Here is an 18,998-nt window from a genome sequence, read left to right as displayed (position 1 = left end):
CTTGGGATGGGGAGATTATCCTAGATTCTGGTCCAGTGCAATCACAATGGTCCTTAGAGGGTGAAGAGGGAGGCATGGGAAGTAGAGAAGTGGAGATCAGAGTGATGGAGCCTAGAGCTGCAAATGTCAGCATCCTCAAGGAGCTGGAAAAGGCAAGGATAGATTCCCTCCCAGAACCGCCAGAAGGAACTCTGTGGGGAACTCTGCTGACACCTTGACTTTAGCCCCATAAAATCGATCTGGACCTTCAGAACTTTAAGAGAGTAAATCTGTGTTGTTTTAAGCCACTAAACTTGTGGGTAATTTAAGTCATGGTAGGAAACTAATATACTCCTATATCTCTGGCATCTAGAATTTTCCAGACCCATAAGTGCTAAAATAAAACAATCTTGTTTGAATAAATGGTATATCTTCATTGTTTTAGATACCATATAAAGATAATTGGAGTTTCTAATCTTGATTCTGAATGTTCTCATTGAAAATAAATGATCCATTCTTTCTTTGAAAAGTAGCCTTTGCTTTTATTTTTGTCCAGGCAAAAGATACTTTTTGTTATCCTAGTCTATTTCAGGCAGGCATTTTATAAGAGAGAGAGTAGTGTGCCTGTAGTGACTTAAAAACTCTCAGAATGTCAGGAATGGAAAGGACTTTTAAAGGGCATTCAGTTTGAATTTCCTGATCTGATGTTTGTATATTTCTCACAATATCCCTGACAAGTGACCATCCCAAGTCTATTTTAGAACCTTCGGTGATGGGAAACTCACTTGAGCTGGAGGGGTCAAGACCACTTTTGGGTAGACTGTTCTCTGTTTTATTTTCTACTTACAGAATTAAAGCAAAACTAGCAATGTGAATTATAAGCCCAAACTGACTTATTTTAGGGCTTCCCAGGTGGTGCAGGGGAAAAGAATCCGCCTGCAATGGGGAGACTTGGGTTCGATCCCTGTGTTGGGAAGATCCCCTGGAGAAGGGAAAGGCTACCCACTCCAGTATTCTGGCCTGGAGAATTCCATGGACTGTATAGTCCATGGGGTTACAAAGAGTCGGACACGACTGAGAGTCTTTCACTTTCACTTTACATGTGAAGTGCCTCCTTTTGCGTTCATGCTTGTCAGAAAATCCTTATGCTATTTCACCAGAAACCATCAAATATACTTTTAGGGGATAAAAATCAAGCAGTGATTTTCAGGTAAGTGATAAATGCTTATATTGCTCCCTCATTGTGCCCGTGTGTGTGTGTGTGTGTGTGTGCTCATGTCTGACTCCTTATGACCCCATGAACTGTAGCCCACCAAGCTCCTGTGTCTGTGGAATTTTCCAGGCAAGAATACTGGAGTGGGTCGCTATTTCCTTCTCCAGCAGATCTCCCAAACCCGGGGATCAAACCCACATCTCTTGTATCTCCTGCACTGGCAGGTGGATTCTTTACCAACTGTGCAACCTGAGAAGAGCCTACACCTTTAGGAGGCATTTAAGACTGATTTTTAGTAGAGAATGGTATTATCCTAACTTTAAGTTTATACTTCTCTCCAAATACTGTCAAATTATTAATATTTACATTTTGTTGATGGCTCAACAGATGCAGGACAGTCAGTTGAATTTAGTTTAACAAATGTTGAGCCCAGTCTGTGTCTCACACTCTATGCTAGGCACCTTAGGAAGAAAAATGACCAAGTTATGTCTCCTAGAGAGTAACCCTCACAATCTGCTAGGGGATATAAACACGAAAACACAAATAGAACAAGAAGCGATAAGTGCTCTACTGATGGCACAAAGACTTATGAGAGTGTATGGTGTTAGAAATGTTCTAATTTCATTCTTTTACATGTAGCTATCCAGTTTCCCCAGCACCACTTATTGAAGAGACTGTCCTTTCTCCATTGTATATTCTTGCCTTCTTTGTCATAGATTAATTGACCATAGGTTATAAGTTTATTTCTGGGCATCTGTCCTGTTCCATTGATCTATATTTCTGTGTCTGTGCCAGTACCATATTGTCTTGATTACTGTAGCTTTGTAGTATAAACTGAAGTCAGGGAGCCTGATTCCTCCAGCTCCATTTTTCTTTCCCAAGATTGCTTTGGCTATTCAGAGTCTTATGTGTTTCCATACAGATTAAAAAAAAAATTTTTTTTTATTCTAGTTCTGTGAAAAATGCCATTGGTAGTTTCATAGGGATTATATTAAATCTTTAGATTCCTTTGGGTAGTATATCCATTTTAACAATATCAATTCTTCTAGTCCAAAAACATATCTTTCCATCTGTTCCTGTCATCTTCAGTTTCTTTTATCAGCATCCTAAAGTTTTTGGAGTGTGGTACAGGTCTTTTGCCTCATTAGGTAGGTTTATTCCTAGGTATTTTATTCTTTTTGAAGTAATGGTGAATGGGATTGTTACCTTAATTTCTCTTTCTGATCTTTCCTTGTTAGTATATAGAAAGGGAAGAGATATCTGTGTGTTAAGTTTTTATCCTGAAACTTTACCAAATTCACTGATGAACTCTAGTAGGTTTCAGGTAGCATCTTTAGGATTATCGACATATAGAATCATGTTGGGCTTCCCTGGTGGCTCAGACAGCAAAGAATCCTCCTGCAATGCAGGAGACCCGGGTTCAATCCCTGGGTTGAGAATATCCCCTGGAGAAAGGAATGGCTACCCACTCCAGTATTCTTGCCTGGAGAATCCCATGGACAAAGGAGCCTGGTGGGCTACAGCCCATGGGGTCACAAAGTCAGACATGACTGAGTGACTAACACTTCACACACAGTTATCATATCACCTGCAAACTATGACTGTTTTATTTCTTTTCTAATTTAGATTCCTTTTATTTCTTTTTCTTCCCTGATTGGCATGGCTAGATCTTCCAAAACTATGTTGAATAAGAGTGGCAAGAGTGGACATCTTCATCTTGTTCTTGATTTTAGAGGAAATGCTTTCAGTTTTTCACCATTGAGAATGATGTCAGCTGTAGGTTTGTCATATATGGCCTTTAATATGTTGAGGTAGGTTCCTTCTATGCCCACATCCTGGAGAATTGTGTTTTTTTGTTTTGTTTTTTTTAAATCATAAATGGATTTTGGGTTTTGGCAAATGCTTTTTCTACATCTATTGAGAGGATCATGTGGTTTTTATTATTCAATTTCTTAATGTGGTATGTCACACTGATTGACTTGCAGACATGGAAAAGTCCTTGCCTCCCTAGGATAAAGCCCACTTGATCATGGTATATGATCCTTTAAACGTATCATTGGATTTGCTTTGCTATCATTTTGTTGAGAATTTTTGCATCTGTGTTCAGTGATATTGCCCTGTAATTTTCTTTATTTGTGGTATCTTTGTCTGGTTATTGCTTCCCTGGTGGCTCAGCTGCTAAAGAATCCGCCTGCAATGAGGGAGACTTGGGTTCAATCACTGGGTTGGGAAGATCCCCTGGAGAAGAGAACAGCTACCCACTCCAGTATTCTGGCCAGGAGAATTCCATGGACTGAATAGTCCATGGGGTCGCAAAGAGTCGGACACGACTGAGCGACTTTCACTTCAACAATTTGTCTGGTTTTGGAATCAGGATGATTGTGGCCTCATAGAACAAGTGTGGGAGTGTTTCTTTTGCAGTTTTTTGGAATCGTTTCAGAAGGATAGATGTTTCCTGTTTTCCAAATATTTGATAGACTTCAGCTATGATGCGTCTGGTCCTGGACTTTTGTTAGAATTTTTTAAAATCACAGTTTCACTTTCAGTACTTGTGATTTGTCTGTTCATACTTTCTATTTCTTCCTAATTCAGTCTTGGAAGATTGTACCTTTCTAAGAATTTGTCCATTTCTTCTAGGTTATCCACTTTATTGGCATACAGTTGTTTGTAGTAGTCTCTTATGGTTCTTTGTATTTCTGTGGTGTCAATTGTATTTTTGTCAGTTTAATTAATATGTATTAGTCCTGGCGTGTTCCTCCTTGGGTTTATCTATTAATATATGGAATTCTCTGCACTTCCTGAACTTGTGTGACTGTTTCTGTTCCCAAGTTAGTTAAGTTTTCACCTGTTATCTCTTCAAATATTTTCAGACCCTTTCTCTCTTCTTCTAGGACCCCTATAAGGGGAATGTTGGTGCATTTGATGTTGTTTCAGAGGTTCTGAGAGTGTCCTCATTTCTTTTCATTCGTTTTTCTGTTCCACGGCGGTGATTTCCACCCATCTGTCTTTCAGCTCACTCGTTTGTTCTTTTGCTTCATTTGTTGTGCTATTGATTCCATGTAGTGTATTTTTCATTTCAGTTATTGTATAGTTCAACTGTTTGTTGTTTCTATTTTCTAGCTCTTTATATTTTCTTGTATCTTCTTGGTCTGTGCCCCCATTCTTTTTCTGATATCATGGATCATCTTTACTATCATTATTCTGAGTCCTTTTTTAGGTACTCTGCCTATCTCCACTCTGCGTAATTGTTCTTCTAGGATTTTATTTTGTCCCCTCATCTGGAACATATTTCTCCATCATCTTACTTTGTCTAACTGTCTGTGATTGCAATTTCTGTTTCACAAACTGAAAGATTGTAGTTCCTCTTGCTTCTGGTGCTGCCTCCTGCTGGGTGTGTCTGGTCTAAGAGCTTTGTGCAGGTTTCCCAGTGGGAGGGCTGTGTCATGGTGTGTGTTTAGAGGTGGCTGTACATTCAGGACAACTTTAGGCAGCGTGTCTACTGATGGATGGGGCTCCCTCTACTTGGGAGGTGTTCCCAAGACGTTCCCACCTTGTTGATTGTCTGTCATGAGGTGTTCCAACACTGGAGCCTGCTGGCTGTGTTCTCAGTGTGAAAATGGCAACCTCTGGGAGAGCTCATGTCAGTGAATATTCCCCAGTATCTCTGCCATTAGTGTCCTTGACCCTACAGTGAGCCACAGCCCCACCTCCCCAGGAGACCCTCCAAGACCCTTAGGCAGGCCTGGCCCAGGCTCCTATGGAGTCACTACCTTACCCTGGTTCACAGTGCATTTGAAATCTTATGGGTGCCCTCCAAGAGTGGAGTCTCTGTTTCACCCAGTCCTGTGGAGCTCCTGTACTTAAGCTCTTCAAAGTCAGAGGCTCCTCCTTACTCCTGATGCCAGACCCCCAGGTTCGGGAACCTCAAGTGAGGCTCAGAACTCTCCCTCCTGTGGGAATACCTCTGTGGTTTAATTATTTAATTATTGCCCACCCAGTGGTTATGGGATTTGACTATATTGAGAAAGCACCCCCTTCTACCATCTTGCTTTGTCTTCTTTTTCATCTTTGAGTGTAGAATATCTTTTTTGATAGGTTTCAGTCTTTTTTGTCAATGGTTCTTCAGCAGTTTGTTGTAATTTTGGTGTTTCACTAGAGGACTCAAGCCCAAGTCCTTCTATTCTGCCATCTTGTTCCTCCCCTCAGAAATCAAATAATAGTTATCTTAACTGATGTGACTTTTAAAATCAAGAATTAGACAGCATTTAACAACCCATTTAAATGTATAACACCTCATCCTTTAGACAGATACATACAACATACAAACTATATTTCACTGAAAAAAAATCAAGGAAAATTGTGAATTTCCTCCATTCTCTTTTTTAGCCTTTTTTTCCTCTTGTAATTTGCAGTAGTTGAAGATGAAAATTAAATGCAAGTTTGGCTTTTAAAAGAGGAATATTGAAACTATATATATATTTAATATATAATTTTTAAAGTTTGGAAAATGTAACTCTTCCCATCTTTTCTATGGTGTCAAAGACAACGGAAACAACTGTTAGAACTCTACCAGACAAGGGTGAAGAGATCTGCGGGTATTTCTTGAATCCTTCTTTAATGTCATCAGAATGTTCACCTACAATTTTGAAAAAGAAAACAGAAGACATAAGCGACCTCCCTTCTGAGAGTCAAAGAAGCATACCGCTTGCTGTGACTGATGCGTTAGAGCATATTATGGAACAGCTCAATGTTTTGACACAGGTGGGTTGGCATGTTTCACACTTAGAGGTAAGATGTACAAAATCCTGGCTACAGCAGGCTGCAGAACTAGCAGAGCAGCGGGGGGATACTTTCTTTCTTAGCAAGCTCAAAGGTGGTAGTTCACAGAGCAACACGTGCTCTGCTGAGGTGCTCTAGGTCTTGTGGAGGCAAGGTCTGAGCCCATGCGTATGTAAACGTGTGCATACGCAGACTGTACTGTATCTGGCATCTGAGGACCAGAAGGGAGGGGAGGAGACAGTGACGAAATATTGTGGTACTTCATGCTATAAATCTGATTCTGGACAGTAATGTTTTGCCCTAAGAATTTTCTAATGCAGTGTGTTTAGATTTTGGATATTATCAAAGAAATATTTAAGGCCAAAAGAAAAAATGTATTGGGATTAATCATTTCAGTTAGAATGAAATATCGGCAATGCTTTTAGTTTTCACTCTGAGGATAATTCCCTCTGTCCAATGTATAACTTCCCTCATTTCAAAGCTTCTTACGGGACACTCTGTTCTGGAGATGAGGTTTTCACATTCCACTTTTAGAATATTACCCAGTCTTTTTTTTTTTTTTTCATTGATGCTAAATTTTAATTTATTTTTTACTGCACAGGATGACTTTCAGCATTCATTATTTTTTACCAGACTGTATACATTCTTTTATTAAATTTCATTATATGGTCATGCTTATAATGAATAATTTTACAGTGAAAAGGAAAGACGTAATGGCTTAATCCCTTTTAATTACATTTAAGCAATTTTTAAAATTTATTTCTTTTATTGAAGGATAATTGCTTTACTGAATGCCAATTTACCTTTGCCAAGAAGGAATACAATGAATCTTAACACACCAAAGGTCTTCCAACTCTTGGTCAGGAAATTTAGATGTCATTTAATGGAAGCAGTGTATTAAAATGGATACATCAAAGGTTGTCCTTCCAGCTTTCCTTGGTGTTTCTTTTGAATAAGTCTTATCATTCTTTGATAAATAGGATGAGGACACTAATATTTGTCAGAGCAGATGCTGTCCCAAGTTATACAGAAAGAAGCTATGACATGAACTAGAGATGTCGATTACTTTCCCAGAATAAATATTTTGAGTTGAAATAGCTCTTGTATAGAAGTTATCTTGCATATAAATTAATGTACAGTTAACCCTGGCTGTACATTATAATCGCCCAGGCAATTAAGAATCGTCCAGATGTCCAGTTCTCATCTCCAGAGAATTCAAGGTTTTGGCATGGGTCTTTTAACTTTCCCTTCTGGGTTTAGAGCCAGTAATTAAAAATGTTACCCTTTAGATAACTTCTCCGAACCTTGGAGTTAAGGGACATGGATATGAGTCGTGACAGGTTGTGGGAACAAGTCTTGTGAGACCTTGGAGTCATAAGATTTGTTCAGTGAAAAATCATAGGAAAATCACCAATTTTTGCTTTGCAGTATTGTGCTGGAGGTGACTTTGTGTTTATCAGATGTCTCTTGCCTTTAAAAGGCAGTTTTTCTCTCACCCTCCTGCTAGCTTTAGTTTTGGGGCCTGTTTCCGAGGGCCCTGGCTCCGCACGTGCTGGCTTCCTCACTTGCCTATCCCATTGAGTGGCAGGTCCTCTTGCGGGTCTTTCCATCCTCTGCTCTATCAGCTTTGTGACCCATTTCACCTTTTTCCCTGATTCAGGGTTAAATGGATCACTTTAAACTGTATTGAAAGTCTCTACTTTTTTAACTTTGAAGGACTGACTACCCTTCAAATACGAAAGAAGTGAAAAGCAGGCACAGCACACTTGCAAAATGGGAACAGTGTGAATCTGTGGGCGAATCAAGTGAAATAAGCACATTCTGGTTCACTTCAATTACAGATGACTGAGTATCTCCTAACCCTGTGGCAATGTTTATAATTCAGTACAGATTGTTTTGGGTTGGCCAAAACGTTTGGGCTTTTCTGTAAGTTATAAGATGTTACAGAAAAACTCAAATGAGCATTTGGGCCAACCCAACAATATCACTTTCTCATTATAATTTTTCAGACAGTAGGTAACTGGAGTTAACCAGTGTTATAGGTGTTGATAATATATGTATCAAAAGCTTTTGCTTTTTGCATTATGATAATGTATATAAATATCAGGCAAAATGCTTGGAGCATAGTAGGCACCCAAGAAATATTAAAAAGTATTATGAGCATTGCTGTTAATTTTGATCATTAACAGTAGTGTAGTGTTGTGCTGGAGGTGACTTTGTGTTTATCAGACATCTCTTGCCTTTAAAAGGCAGTTTTTCTCTCAACCTCATGCCAGCTTTAGTTTTGATTGGCCTATTTCCCAGGCCAATCATAACAAGTCATGAACTATAGTATGGAATATGAAAGAAAAAAAACTATTAAATAATAGAAAAAAAAAAAAGAACAACTGATTACTGTCAGAAACTGATAGGGAATCAATTCATTATCTTGAAACTTATTGACTAAAGTAACCATGAATTTATGCTGCTTTTCCTGTATGAACTGTACTTCCAGGCAACCAAATAATATATGAGAAGTGTATTTTGTAAACCATCCCAACTAATAAATGGAAATAGAATGTCATTGCCCTCTAAAGAAAGAATAGACTTACCGAGGGATCTAGCCTGAGTCTTATCAAGCCTTTGAATCCCGTTTCCAATTTATATAAAATACAGAAAGTAAAAGAACAGATTTAACTGTATCTGGAGCACAGAGTCCCTAAAATCCAGTCTGGTAGGGAATCTACAGGTCAGATGGCCGGAGCCTGTAAATAGACAAATTATAAAGAAAATAAAGCAAGGAAGTGGGTAATCTGCAGATTAAATGGGTAAGATAAAGTTGTAGTTTCTAGGGATGCATACTTGAAAGATAAAGCCATAAAAACATGCAGATTATTTGTATAGTGGTCAGGATAGTGGCTGTTAAGGGGAAGGTGCATGCAAGGCACTAGCTCTTGACCTGGTGCTGGTCACAAGGGTGTTTTTCTCATGAGAATTCATTGATACTTTTTAGTGTGCAATTTCCTGAATCAAGTTTATAGTGAAGTTAAAAAAAAAGAATTGAAGTAATCGATAATCACAATTTAAAAGGAGCCGTGTGTGTGTGTGTGTGTGTGTGTGTGTGTGTGTGTGTGTGTGTAGTCATATACTCACTTACTAGCCGAAGGAGTTAGAATAGCTAAGATTTGTAAAGTCTTGTAAAGATTTGTAAAGCCAGGCACTAGCTTAAGCATTTTACATCCCTGATTTCATTCAGTCTTCCTACCAACTCTGTGAGGTGCTGTTATCATCTTCTGGGTGCAGAAATGAGTGGCAGTCATTATATTTTCAAGGTAAGCTAGGTATCCAGCTGTCTAGGGTAATATAGATATGGCCCATGTGGATTGATTGTGGCAGAATGACCAGTGATGCCATTTAAGTAGTAGTGGTGCATGTGGCATTCCGTCCCACTTCCCACATTCCACATTACCTGGGACACTATTTAACATGCCTCATGTGGTCTCTTCTCTGGCATCAATGCCTTAGAAGATCAGACTTTAGAATTGTCCATAGAGGCTTGATCATTTATTCCTTTTTTCTTAAATGCTTCCTCTTTTTCCCTTTTCCTCAAACGGCTTGGCAGTGCTTTGTCCTGTGGTGGGTTGCAGAAACGGAGCAAGTTCTGGAGCTCATTTCTGAACCAACCTCCTGGCAAGAGAGTAGGCATTACAGTTCTGAAAAAGATCAGTGCAGAGATTATCACCATCATTCTCACCACCAGGTCACCAGGCCCTGATGACTTTGTCCTCCTTTTTTTGCAGACTGTTTCAATCTTGGAGCAGCGACTGACATTGACAGAGGATAAGCTGAAAGACTGCCTTGAAAATCAGCAAAAGCTTTTCAATGCAATTCAACAGAAAATTTGAACAGAAAAGTATGAGCAGAGGCATGAGAAATGAACACATGTACGTATACTCAGGAAGGCAGTACCAGCTGCTTCATGCAACGCAGCCATGTGCGAATTGGCATGGCATTTCTTAAAAGGGTGAGCAACAGAACAAAAGGCAGAAAAGGCAGAATTAAGGAGCAGTTTAAACATACCAATCAATGTCTAGGACTAATTCAAATCATTACTATTTATGGTTCCAGTAATAAAGTGATAAGCATTCAAGTGGCTCTATATTTCCCCCCCATATTATTTTTTAAATGTTAGTTTTTGTTAATAGTTCAAATCCTGCCAGGAAAATAACCAAATCTTTGGATTTCATTTTGATTTCAAATTGACCATGTTCAGGCAATTCCTTCAACAATTAGTGTACTCTTTAGTGAACTGTACCCTTAGGGTGAAATAATTCACTTACCTCTAAAATAGCATTTTATGTGCAGAGAATGAATTAATGATCTGACTTGTATTTCCCAGTTTAAAAAATTTACTCTTTCTTACCTATGCCATTTGATGAAAAGATGATCTCACAAACTCTCAAACCACAGAATTTCCACAGCAAGAATACACTTATTTTAATTAGCAACAGCACATACAGGACATATGGCAGGGATTTTGATTTAATTTACGGCATATATTGCTTATTCTTTGACCAACCTGAAAGAAAATGAAGAGTTAGAAATATGTGACGTGCACGTATCTTCCATAGATGAAGGCACTAAATGTTTTCGGTTATATCCAAACCTGTGATATCAGTTTATGAAGATTAAATTAGTGCAGAATCCTCAAAACCCAGAACCATGCAACAGCATTACTTAAAAATATACACACATGTGTGTTCACATGCTTCAGGAATGTTTAGGGTGATTTTGGTACCTGAATGTAAGGACTTTAAAAGTACATTTATTGGCATCATTGTCTACCTGTTTCTTTTAATTGTGATTTGAAACAAAATGAAAATGAGTAAAACATTCTAAAAGATCTTGGTTATAATTTAAGAATTTTATCTTAAACAAAATAAGAGATTAAATTGGAAAAAAAATGAATTTATCTTGCATTTCTGTTAACCTATATCAAAAACCGAAGGTGGAAGAAGACAGGCCGCATTTATGATACCTGCAGGCATACCCTGGGGAAAATACTATGTTTTGGAAAAGAAAAAAGTCCTATTTACGTACGGGTCTATATTGAGAAATTTCTCAAAGCCGTTTCAATTGTATTTATGAGGTGGTTTTGTTTTATCATCCCTTGTGTTTTAAGTGCCTTTTTATACAATACTAAGTAGGAACTTCTAGACCGTTTCAAGCGTTTATAAGACTAAGTGGCACTGTATATTTTATAACCTCGTTGAGAAGACTAAGAAATGAAATGTCATACCAATTTTTGTTTACTTTTTTATTCTTCAAACAATAAAAGACATTTTACCTTTAAAAAAAGTTGTTTCTTTTTAAGTGATTAAAGTCTAGAAATAATAGTAAATTTCTTATCTAGCTCACTTAACTCTAAACTTCGTAACAACCTCCTAGAGAACTTGTCAAAACAGTTCCGGTGCTTTTCCTCGGGCTTCTGATTCACTAGGTCTGGTCTGGCAGGGCCCAATAATTTGCATCTCTGACAAGCTCACAGGAGATTTGGTGCTATTGGCCTCAGGCTGACAGTTTAGAAACTGTTGACCAGCTATAGCCACTTCCTGCAACATGGTGTTACCACATACTTTTATGGCCATAGACCTTTATTATAAGTGATATAAAAACAGTGATGACAGAAGTTTAAAAGCCTTAAAACGTTTTCAGGAGGGATATTTTATAACCCTCTTTCCCTCCCCCACACCTTTGTTTATACTTTTGAGGATTCTTTCCTTCGGATTCCAGCCTCTCATTTGTCCTAGCTGCCTATTCGCTGCGTGAGCAACATCTCCACTTGGAAGACCTGGCAGGCCGTCTCTGAATGTGCCCAAAGCCAGTCCCTACTGTAACCTCAACCACCAGCCAGCTCCTCTCTCCCCTAGTCTCCGGACCTCCAACTCTCCTTCAAGGCACTCAGGTTGGAGTTATCCTTGAATCCTTGATCCTACGCTCCACTCCCATTCCTTCAGCAAATCTTATGAGAAGATATGAGAGACCGGATCATTTCTCACCCCTTCTTCGTCCACCAAAACAGGGCATCATTGTCTCTTCCCAGAATGACTGCAGTACTTCTTAACTGTCTCCACCATCACCTTTGGACAGCAGGCCAGAGTGGTTCTTGAAAAGACGGAGTTCAAACATGTGGCTCTTTCGGCTCCAAGCCCTTCAGGGCCTCCTATCTCGGAGTGGAAGCCTAGGGTCTGACAGTGGTGATATGCTCCCCACCCCTTCATTTTAGACCTCCCCAACCAGTCCATTCTGAAGGAGATCAGCCCTGGGATTTCTTTGGAAGGAATGATGCTAAAGCTGAAACTCCAGTACTTTGACGACCTCATGCGAAGAGTTGACTCATTGGAAAATGCTCTGATGCTGGGAGGGATTGGGGGCAGGAGGAGAAGGGGACGACAGAGGATGAGATGGCTGGATGGCATCACTGACTCGATGGACGTGAGTCTGAGTGAACTCCGGGAGTTGGTGATGTTCAGGGAGGCCCGGCGTGCTGCGATTCATGGGGTCGAAAAGAGTCGGACACGACTGAGCGACTGGTCTGATCTGATCTGATCTTCCCCTTGGGGGCCATACTTACTCACTGCACTTGGTCACAGTGGCTTCTTTGCTTCCCTTTGTAGAATCAAAACGGCTCCCACCTGAGAGCACTGGCCTTGCCATGTCCTCTGCCTGGAGCCCTGGGCCCAGGCGTCCCTCATAACATTCCAGCCCGGCTCACATGTTGCCTTTTCAGAGGTGCCCTTCCTAATCAGCCTATGTGAAATAGTAACCCTCCATTCACTCCCTGCCTAGCCCTGGTACAATAAGATTGCACACAGCCTCTTCCACTGTGAACTGACCTCTTCAAAAAGTAAGCACGGTCATCTTTAGATTCCCAAACTAGCACAGTTCATAGGAGCAGCTCAACAGGTAGGTATCCAAAAAAAAAGCTCAACCTAAAAGTTGAGAAGATTCTATTCAGTGCACTTACGGAGGACTTACATCCAAGATACAGCCTCTCAGATAACTCTAAGGGACTTTTTCTAAAGAGGTAAGACAGGAGCAGGATAAATAGAAGTTTTGCAAATAAAACAACATAACAAATACAAACTAGGTAGAACATTAAAAGATTACTGTTGAAGAAAACCAGATATCTGGAGCTAATGAATTTTAGCACTTTTCTATGTATAAGAAGATGCAAGAGTCTGGGCTTATTGAAACTTCCTTTGATAGCACCTTAACCATCTACTACCAGTATCCCGTTTTTTCTCCATTCTGAATTCAGGGTGCCCAGTCGAGGTTGGGTGCGGTGACCACAACATTCTCTGTTTACTGAAATGCTGGCAACATTCTATGTCTCCAGTATTCTATGTCTCTCAATCATAAATTCAACCATTTGGAAGGCATTTAGTGATCAATTTTGTCCCATGGCACTAGGAAGTTTCACTCCTAGATCGGCTGGAGACTGTGTGATATAGGCTATTCAGTCTACACAGACACTCTGAAATCTCATAGCTTCCCTGTAACAGTTATGAATCCGGCATTACAATATACTTAGATATAAACTTATAATAAAGTAAGTTTATAAACAATATAAACTTATAATATAAACTTGTGTGCTGTGTGCTGAGTCTTCAGTCGTGTCCGACTCTTTGCGACCCCATATAGCCCACCAGGCTCCTCTGTCTGTGGGATTCTACTGGCAAGAATACTGGAGTGGGTTGCCAGGCCCTCCTCCAAGGGATCTTCCCAACCCATGGATCAAAACTGTGTCTCCTGCGTCTCCTGCACTGCAGACATATTCTTTACTGCTGAGCCACCGATGAAGCTCATAAACAGTTTATAAATAATAGATGGAATAAGTTAAATTTGCTTGCCAGGGGACTAGGGCTTTACTCCTTTTGGAAAAGAAATAAGATTTTTACTTGCCCTTGATAAACCCTTAAGGAGGCTATGAATTAGATTCTAGGCAAAGGAGCCTTTCCAACTGTTGGAGTTTTTAAAGGCTATTTTTCCACTTTTTCTCTCCTTGTTGTCAGGTTCTATCTGATTAATTAGGCTCAGTCTCAGGTCATTGTGGGCTATAGCTAAGTTTCTGATTTGTAGAGATTTGCAAGAGAAAGATGGGCTTCCCTGGTGGCTCAGATGGTAAAGAATCTGCCCTCGATGAGGGAGACCTGAGTTTGATCCCTGGGTTGGGAAGATCTGGAGGAGGGCATGGCAACTTCCAGTATTCTTGCCTGGGGAGAGAAAGATAGTTGCTTTTAATTCTCCAAAGAACCCGTGTGCCTCCCAAATGATTTTAAAAGATTGATTTTGCCCAACTATATTTTCTTTAATTTGATCTTTTAATATAAGTGAGAAGATTTCCAACTAAACTGAAATTCAGGGGTTCTATGTTCTAGAATTTCAGGGTTAATTTATCAAGCATTCAAAAGCTTGCACAAGGCATTCAACAAAGGCCCTCTTTCAGAGTGCAAGGCTAGATCCAGAGTAAAGTTTCTTTTTTTTTTTAAGTTATCCCCTAAATATTAGCTCCCAGTTTTTACTTTATATTGCACAGTTTTAGCTAACCCCATCCATTTCCTTTAGTATGCTAATTAGTGTATTTCCTGAGATTCATATGCCCTGCCTTATAATACCAAGCAAGGGAAGCATTCTCGAGAAGGGCATGGCAACCCACTCCAGTATTTGTGTCTGGAGAATCCCCATGGACAGAGGAGCCTAGTGGGCTATAGTCCATGGGGTCACAAAGAGTCAGACATGACTGACTGCCTAAGCACAGCACAGGAAGCATTCCCCAGCAAGACCAAGTGTCTTTTCGACAATATACTTAGGCAACCCAGCTTCAATAAAACCTATTTAAATATACCGATTTTTATAAAATTGCATCTCAGTTCTACCAACTTTCACACCTTTAGATTTTAGTCTCCATTGTTGTTCAGTTGCTAAGTCATGGCTGACTCTTTTATGATACTGTGGAATGGAGTCCACCAGGCTCCTCTGTCCATGGGATTTCCCAGACAAGAAGACTGGAGTGCCATTTCCTGCTCCAGGGGATCTTCCTGAGCCAGGAATTGAACCGTTGTCTCCTAATTGGCAGGGAGATTCTTTACTGCTGAACCACCAGGGAAGCCCCTTAAAAAGCCTTGATTTTACAAGGAGTCCTAGAAGCTTTCTTTTCATCTCTGACCATTCATCTGTTTTTGTATAAAAGGTCCTGGGGCCCCCAGTCAGGGGTTGAGCCAAGAGACTCAGGCCCTTTTATCAACCTTTTAACTTGATTTTGACTAGTCCTAATTGTTGCACCAAGTAATTATTCATCAAGTATCTCAGTGTAATTTTCTCCCAAACTTTGATCTGGGATAAATAGAGCAAACTTGTTGGGGTGCTTTAATGTCGGGAACCAAAAAGGAGGGTCTCTTTGGCCCATCCGACCTTTGAAAATACTTTCAAAGCACTTATCTGATAAAGGAATCCTATCTAAAATAGGCATAAAACAATTGAAGCCCAACAATATAAAAACAAAAACCTGGGACTTTCCTGGTGGTCCAGTGGTTGAGAATCTGCCTGCCAATGCAGGGGACATGGGTTTGATCCCTGATCCGGAAAGATCCACATGCCTCGGAGCAATGAAGCCCGTGCACCGCAACCACTGAGCCTGAGCTCTAGCGCCCATGCTCTGCAACAAGAGAAGCCACCACACGGAGAAGCCCGCGCACTGCGACTGGGGAGCAGCCCCTGCTCGCTGCAACTAGAGGAAGACCGCGCAGCAAAAAAGACCCAGTGAAACAAAAAATAAGCAAATAAACCAATTGAAAACACCAAAGGTAAATTCAGGCTCAATAAGCACATAACAGGATCTTCAACATCATAGGTCACTAGAAAATGGCAAATTAAAACAAGGAAAGATGACTATACATCTATTAGAATGACTAAAATGCAAACCCTGAGAAAACCAAAGCTGGTAACCATGTGAAGCAACAGGAGCTCCATGATAAGCATACAGAATGGGGCAGCCACTTTGCAAGACAGTTTGACAGTTTCTTACAAAAATAAACATACCAATTACCGTGCAGTCCGACAATCAATTATCTTTGGTTGTTTAACTAAATAGATTGAAAATGTGCTCACGCAATAACCTGCACATGAATGATTACAGCATCTTTATTCATAATTGCCAAAACTTGGAAACCAACAAGATCTCTTTCAGGGATGATTTGTTTAATAAAACTGTGATCCATCCAGCCAATGGAATATTATTCACTGTTAAAAAGAAATGAGCTATCCAGTCATAAAAAGATATGGAGGAATCTTAAATGTATATCACTAAGTGAAAGATGACCATCTGAAAAGGCCCCTAAGTTGTTTGCAATTCTGGTATTAATTTTTTAAGTGCAAGAAATATTGAAAATACCATCATATACTATAATGGAAACATATAAACACAAGGTTCTAGACACGTAAGCACCTGAACAGAAACCATCTCTAGCATGTAGCTTTCATAACTGATTCAAAAGACTTCTGGGAGATGAGGAGGGAGGAAAAAAGGGGAGAGAAGATGAGACAGAAACGCACAGATGCTAACAGCATGTTAAACATGGGAAAGCCAAAGTGGAGTAAGCCCACTCAAGTGATACATGTTCTTCTTACTCTCACAGAGGCAGGCAAACTTGATATCATTATTCACTCAACACTTGATTTCCTGGTAAAATACACAGTCAGCAAGAATGCTAAAGGCAGGACCACCCATGTGCTGGATGCCTTTTGGTACCTTTACTAGACCAAACCCTGCAGAGTAAAGAGCTGTGGTGTCAGGGACGCCAAGACAAAATGAATATGCATGTTCATGGTTTGCAGTGAAGGGAACACACAGGGGGACCCACCTTTCTCATTCTGGGTCAGGACCCTAGAAGGGGAGCTATAGGGAAAGGCAGTCATGATTGAAGAGAAGACATCTTAGAAATGATGTGTTTTTTGCTCCACACATGCCTATAAAAATCCAGTATGGTCTTTTTCATGGTGCCTCGGAGGCTGTCGGCCGCTTCAGAATGAAGCTGAACATCTCTTTCCTGGCCACTGGCTGCCAGAAGCTCATTGAAGTGGACGATGAATGAAAACTTCGTACCTTCTGCGAGAAGCATATGGCCACAGAAGTTGCTGCTGACGCTCTAGGTGGAGAATGGAAAGGTCATGTGGTCCGAATCAGTAGCGGGAACAATAAGCAGGGTTTCCCCATGAAACAGGGTGTCTTGACCCATGGCCAAGTTTGCCTGCTACTGAGTAAGGGGCGTTCCTGTTACAGACCAAGGAGGACTGGAGAGAGAGCGTAAAAATCTGTACGGGGTTGCATTGTGGATACCAATCTGAGTGTTCTCAATTTGGTCATCGTGAAAAAAGGGGAGAAGGATATTCCTGGACTCACTGATACTACAGTGCCTCATCGCCTGGGTCCCAAAAGAGCTAGCAGAATCCGCAAACTTTTCAATTTCTCTAAAGATGATGTCCGCCAATATGTTGTGTGAAAGCCCCTAAACAAAGACTAGGTGAGAAACCTAGGACTAAAGCGTCTCCTGACTCCACGAGTTCTGCAGCACAAACGCCGGCGTATTGCTCTGAAGAAACAGCATACTAAGAAAAACAAAGAAGAGGCTGCAGAATATGCTAAACTTTTGGCCAAGAGAATGAAGGAGGCCAAAGAAAAACGGCAGGAACAGATTGCCAAGAGACGGAGGCTGTCCTCTCTGAGAGCTTCTACTTCTGAGTCCAGTCAAAAATGAGATGTTCTAAGAGTAACAAATAAATAAGATCAGACATCCAAAAAAAAAAAAAGAATCCAGTATGTCTCCATCTCATACTCAAATGAATTACTCTTCCAAGGCATGCTTCTCTTTGATACACATGGGTGGTGTCACCCAACTGAACTCTGAAGTGGGAAATTTGAACCCAAAAGCACAATTTATCATTTATGAACACATCGATCCCATTCTAAAACCTGTCATTTTACAGCAAGAATTAAAACAGTATCTCCAACGTGGATTCATAACTCAGTTCAGTTCAGTCGCTCAGTCATATTCAACTCTTTGCGACCCCACGGACTGCAGCATGCCAGGCTTCCCTGTCCATCACCATCTCCCAGAGTTTGCTCAAACTCATGTTCATAGACTCAGTGATGCCATCCAACCACCTCATACTCTGTCGTTCCCTTCTTCTCCTGCCTTCAATGTTTCCCAGCATCAGGGTCTTTTCAAATGAGTCAGTTCTTCGCATCAGGTGGCCAAATTATTAAGAGCTTCAGCTTCAGTATCAGTCCTTCCAATGAATATTCAGGACTGATTTCCTTTAGGATTGACTGGTTGGATCTCCTTGCAGTCCAAGGGGCTCTCAAGAGTCTTCTGCAATACCACAGTTCAAGAGCATTAATTCTTCGGTGCTCAGCTTTCTTTATAGTCCAACTCTCACATCCATACATGACTACTGGAAAAACCATAGCTTTGACTAGACAGATCTTTGTCAGCAAAGTAATGTATCTGTTCTTTAATAAACTGTCTAGGTTGGTCATAGCTTTCCTTCCAACGAGCAAGCGTCTTTTAATTTCATGGCTGCAGTCACCATCTGCAGTGATTTTGGAGCCCCCCAAAATAAAGTTTGTCACTATTTCCATTGTTTCCCCATCTATTTGCCATGAAGTGATGGGCAGATGGCGATTGCAGCCATGAAATTAAAAGATGCTTACTCCTTGAAAGGAAAGTTATGACCAACGTAGACAGCATATTAAAAAGCAGAGATATTACTTTGCCAACAAAGGTCTGTCTAGTCAAGGCTATGGTTTTTCCAGTGGTCATGTATGGATATGAGAGTTGGACTGTGATGAAAGCTGAGCGCCGAAGAATTGATGCTTTTGAACTGTGGTGTTAGAGAAGACTCTTGAGAGTCCTTGAACTGCAAGGAGATCCAACCAGTTCATTCTAAAGGAGATCAGCCATGGGTGTTCTTTAGAAGGAATGATGCT

At 40.4% G+C, this 18,998-nt stretch overlaps 1 protein-coding gene and 1 pseudogene across 4 annotated transcripts in view; both read left to right on the top strand.

Moving 5' to 3' along the window:
- The window catches only part of POC1B (POC1 centriolar protein B), a 104,799-nt gene extending 93,491 nt beyond the window's left edge, over positions 1-11,308 (top strand). For all 4 annotated transcript variants that reach the window (XM_061415711.1, XM_061415712.1, XM_061415709.1 and 1 more), the window contains 2 exons: positions 5,735-5,953; positions 9,751-11,308. In XM_061415711.1, coding sequence (XP_061271695.1) covers positions 5,735-5,953; positions 9,751-9,855 — 324 coding nt within the window. In that variant the 3' untranslated portion in view covers positions 9,856-11,308. The remainder of the gene's footprint in view (positions 1-5,734; positions 5,954-9,750) is intronic.
- Positions 11,309-16,959: 5,651 nt separating this feature from the next.
- On the top strand, positions 16,960-17,781 carry LOC133247202 (small ribosomal subunit protein eS6-like; annotated as a pseudogene).
- Positions 17,782-18,998: the final 1,217 nt, after the last annotated feature.

The sequence above is a fragment of the Bos javanicus genome, chromosome 5 (genome assembly GCF_032452875.1).
Source record: "Bos javanicus breed banteng chromosome 5, ARS-OSU_banteng_1.0, whole genome shotgun sequence".
Lineage (NCBI taxonomy): Eukaryota > Metazoa > Chordata > Mammalia > Artiodactyla > Bovidae > Bos > Bos javanicus.
Note: the sequence above shows the minus strand (reverse complement) of the source record. Positions and strands in the feature narration are given on the sequence as shown.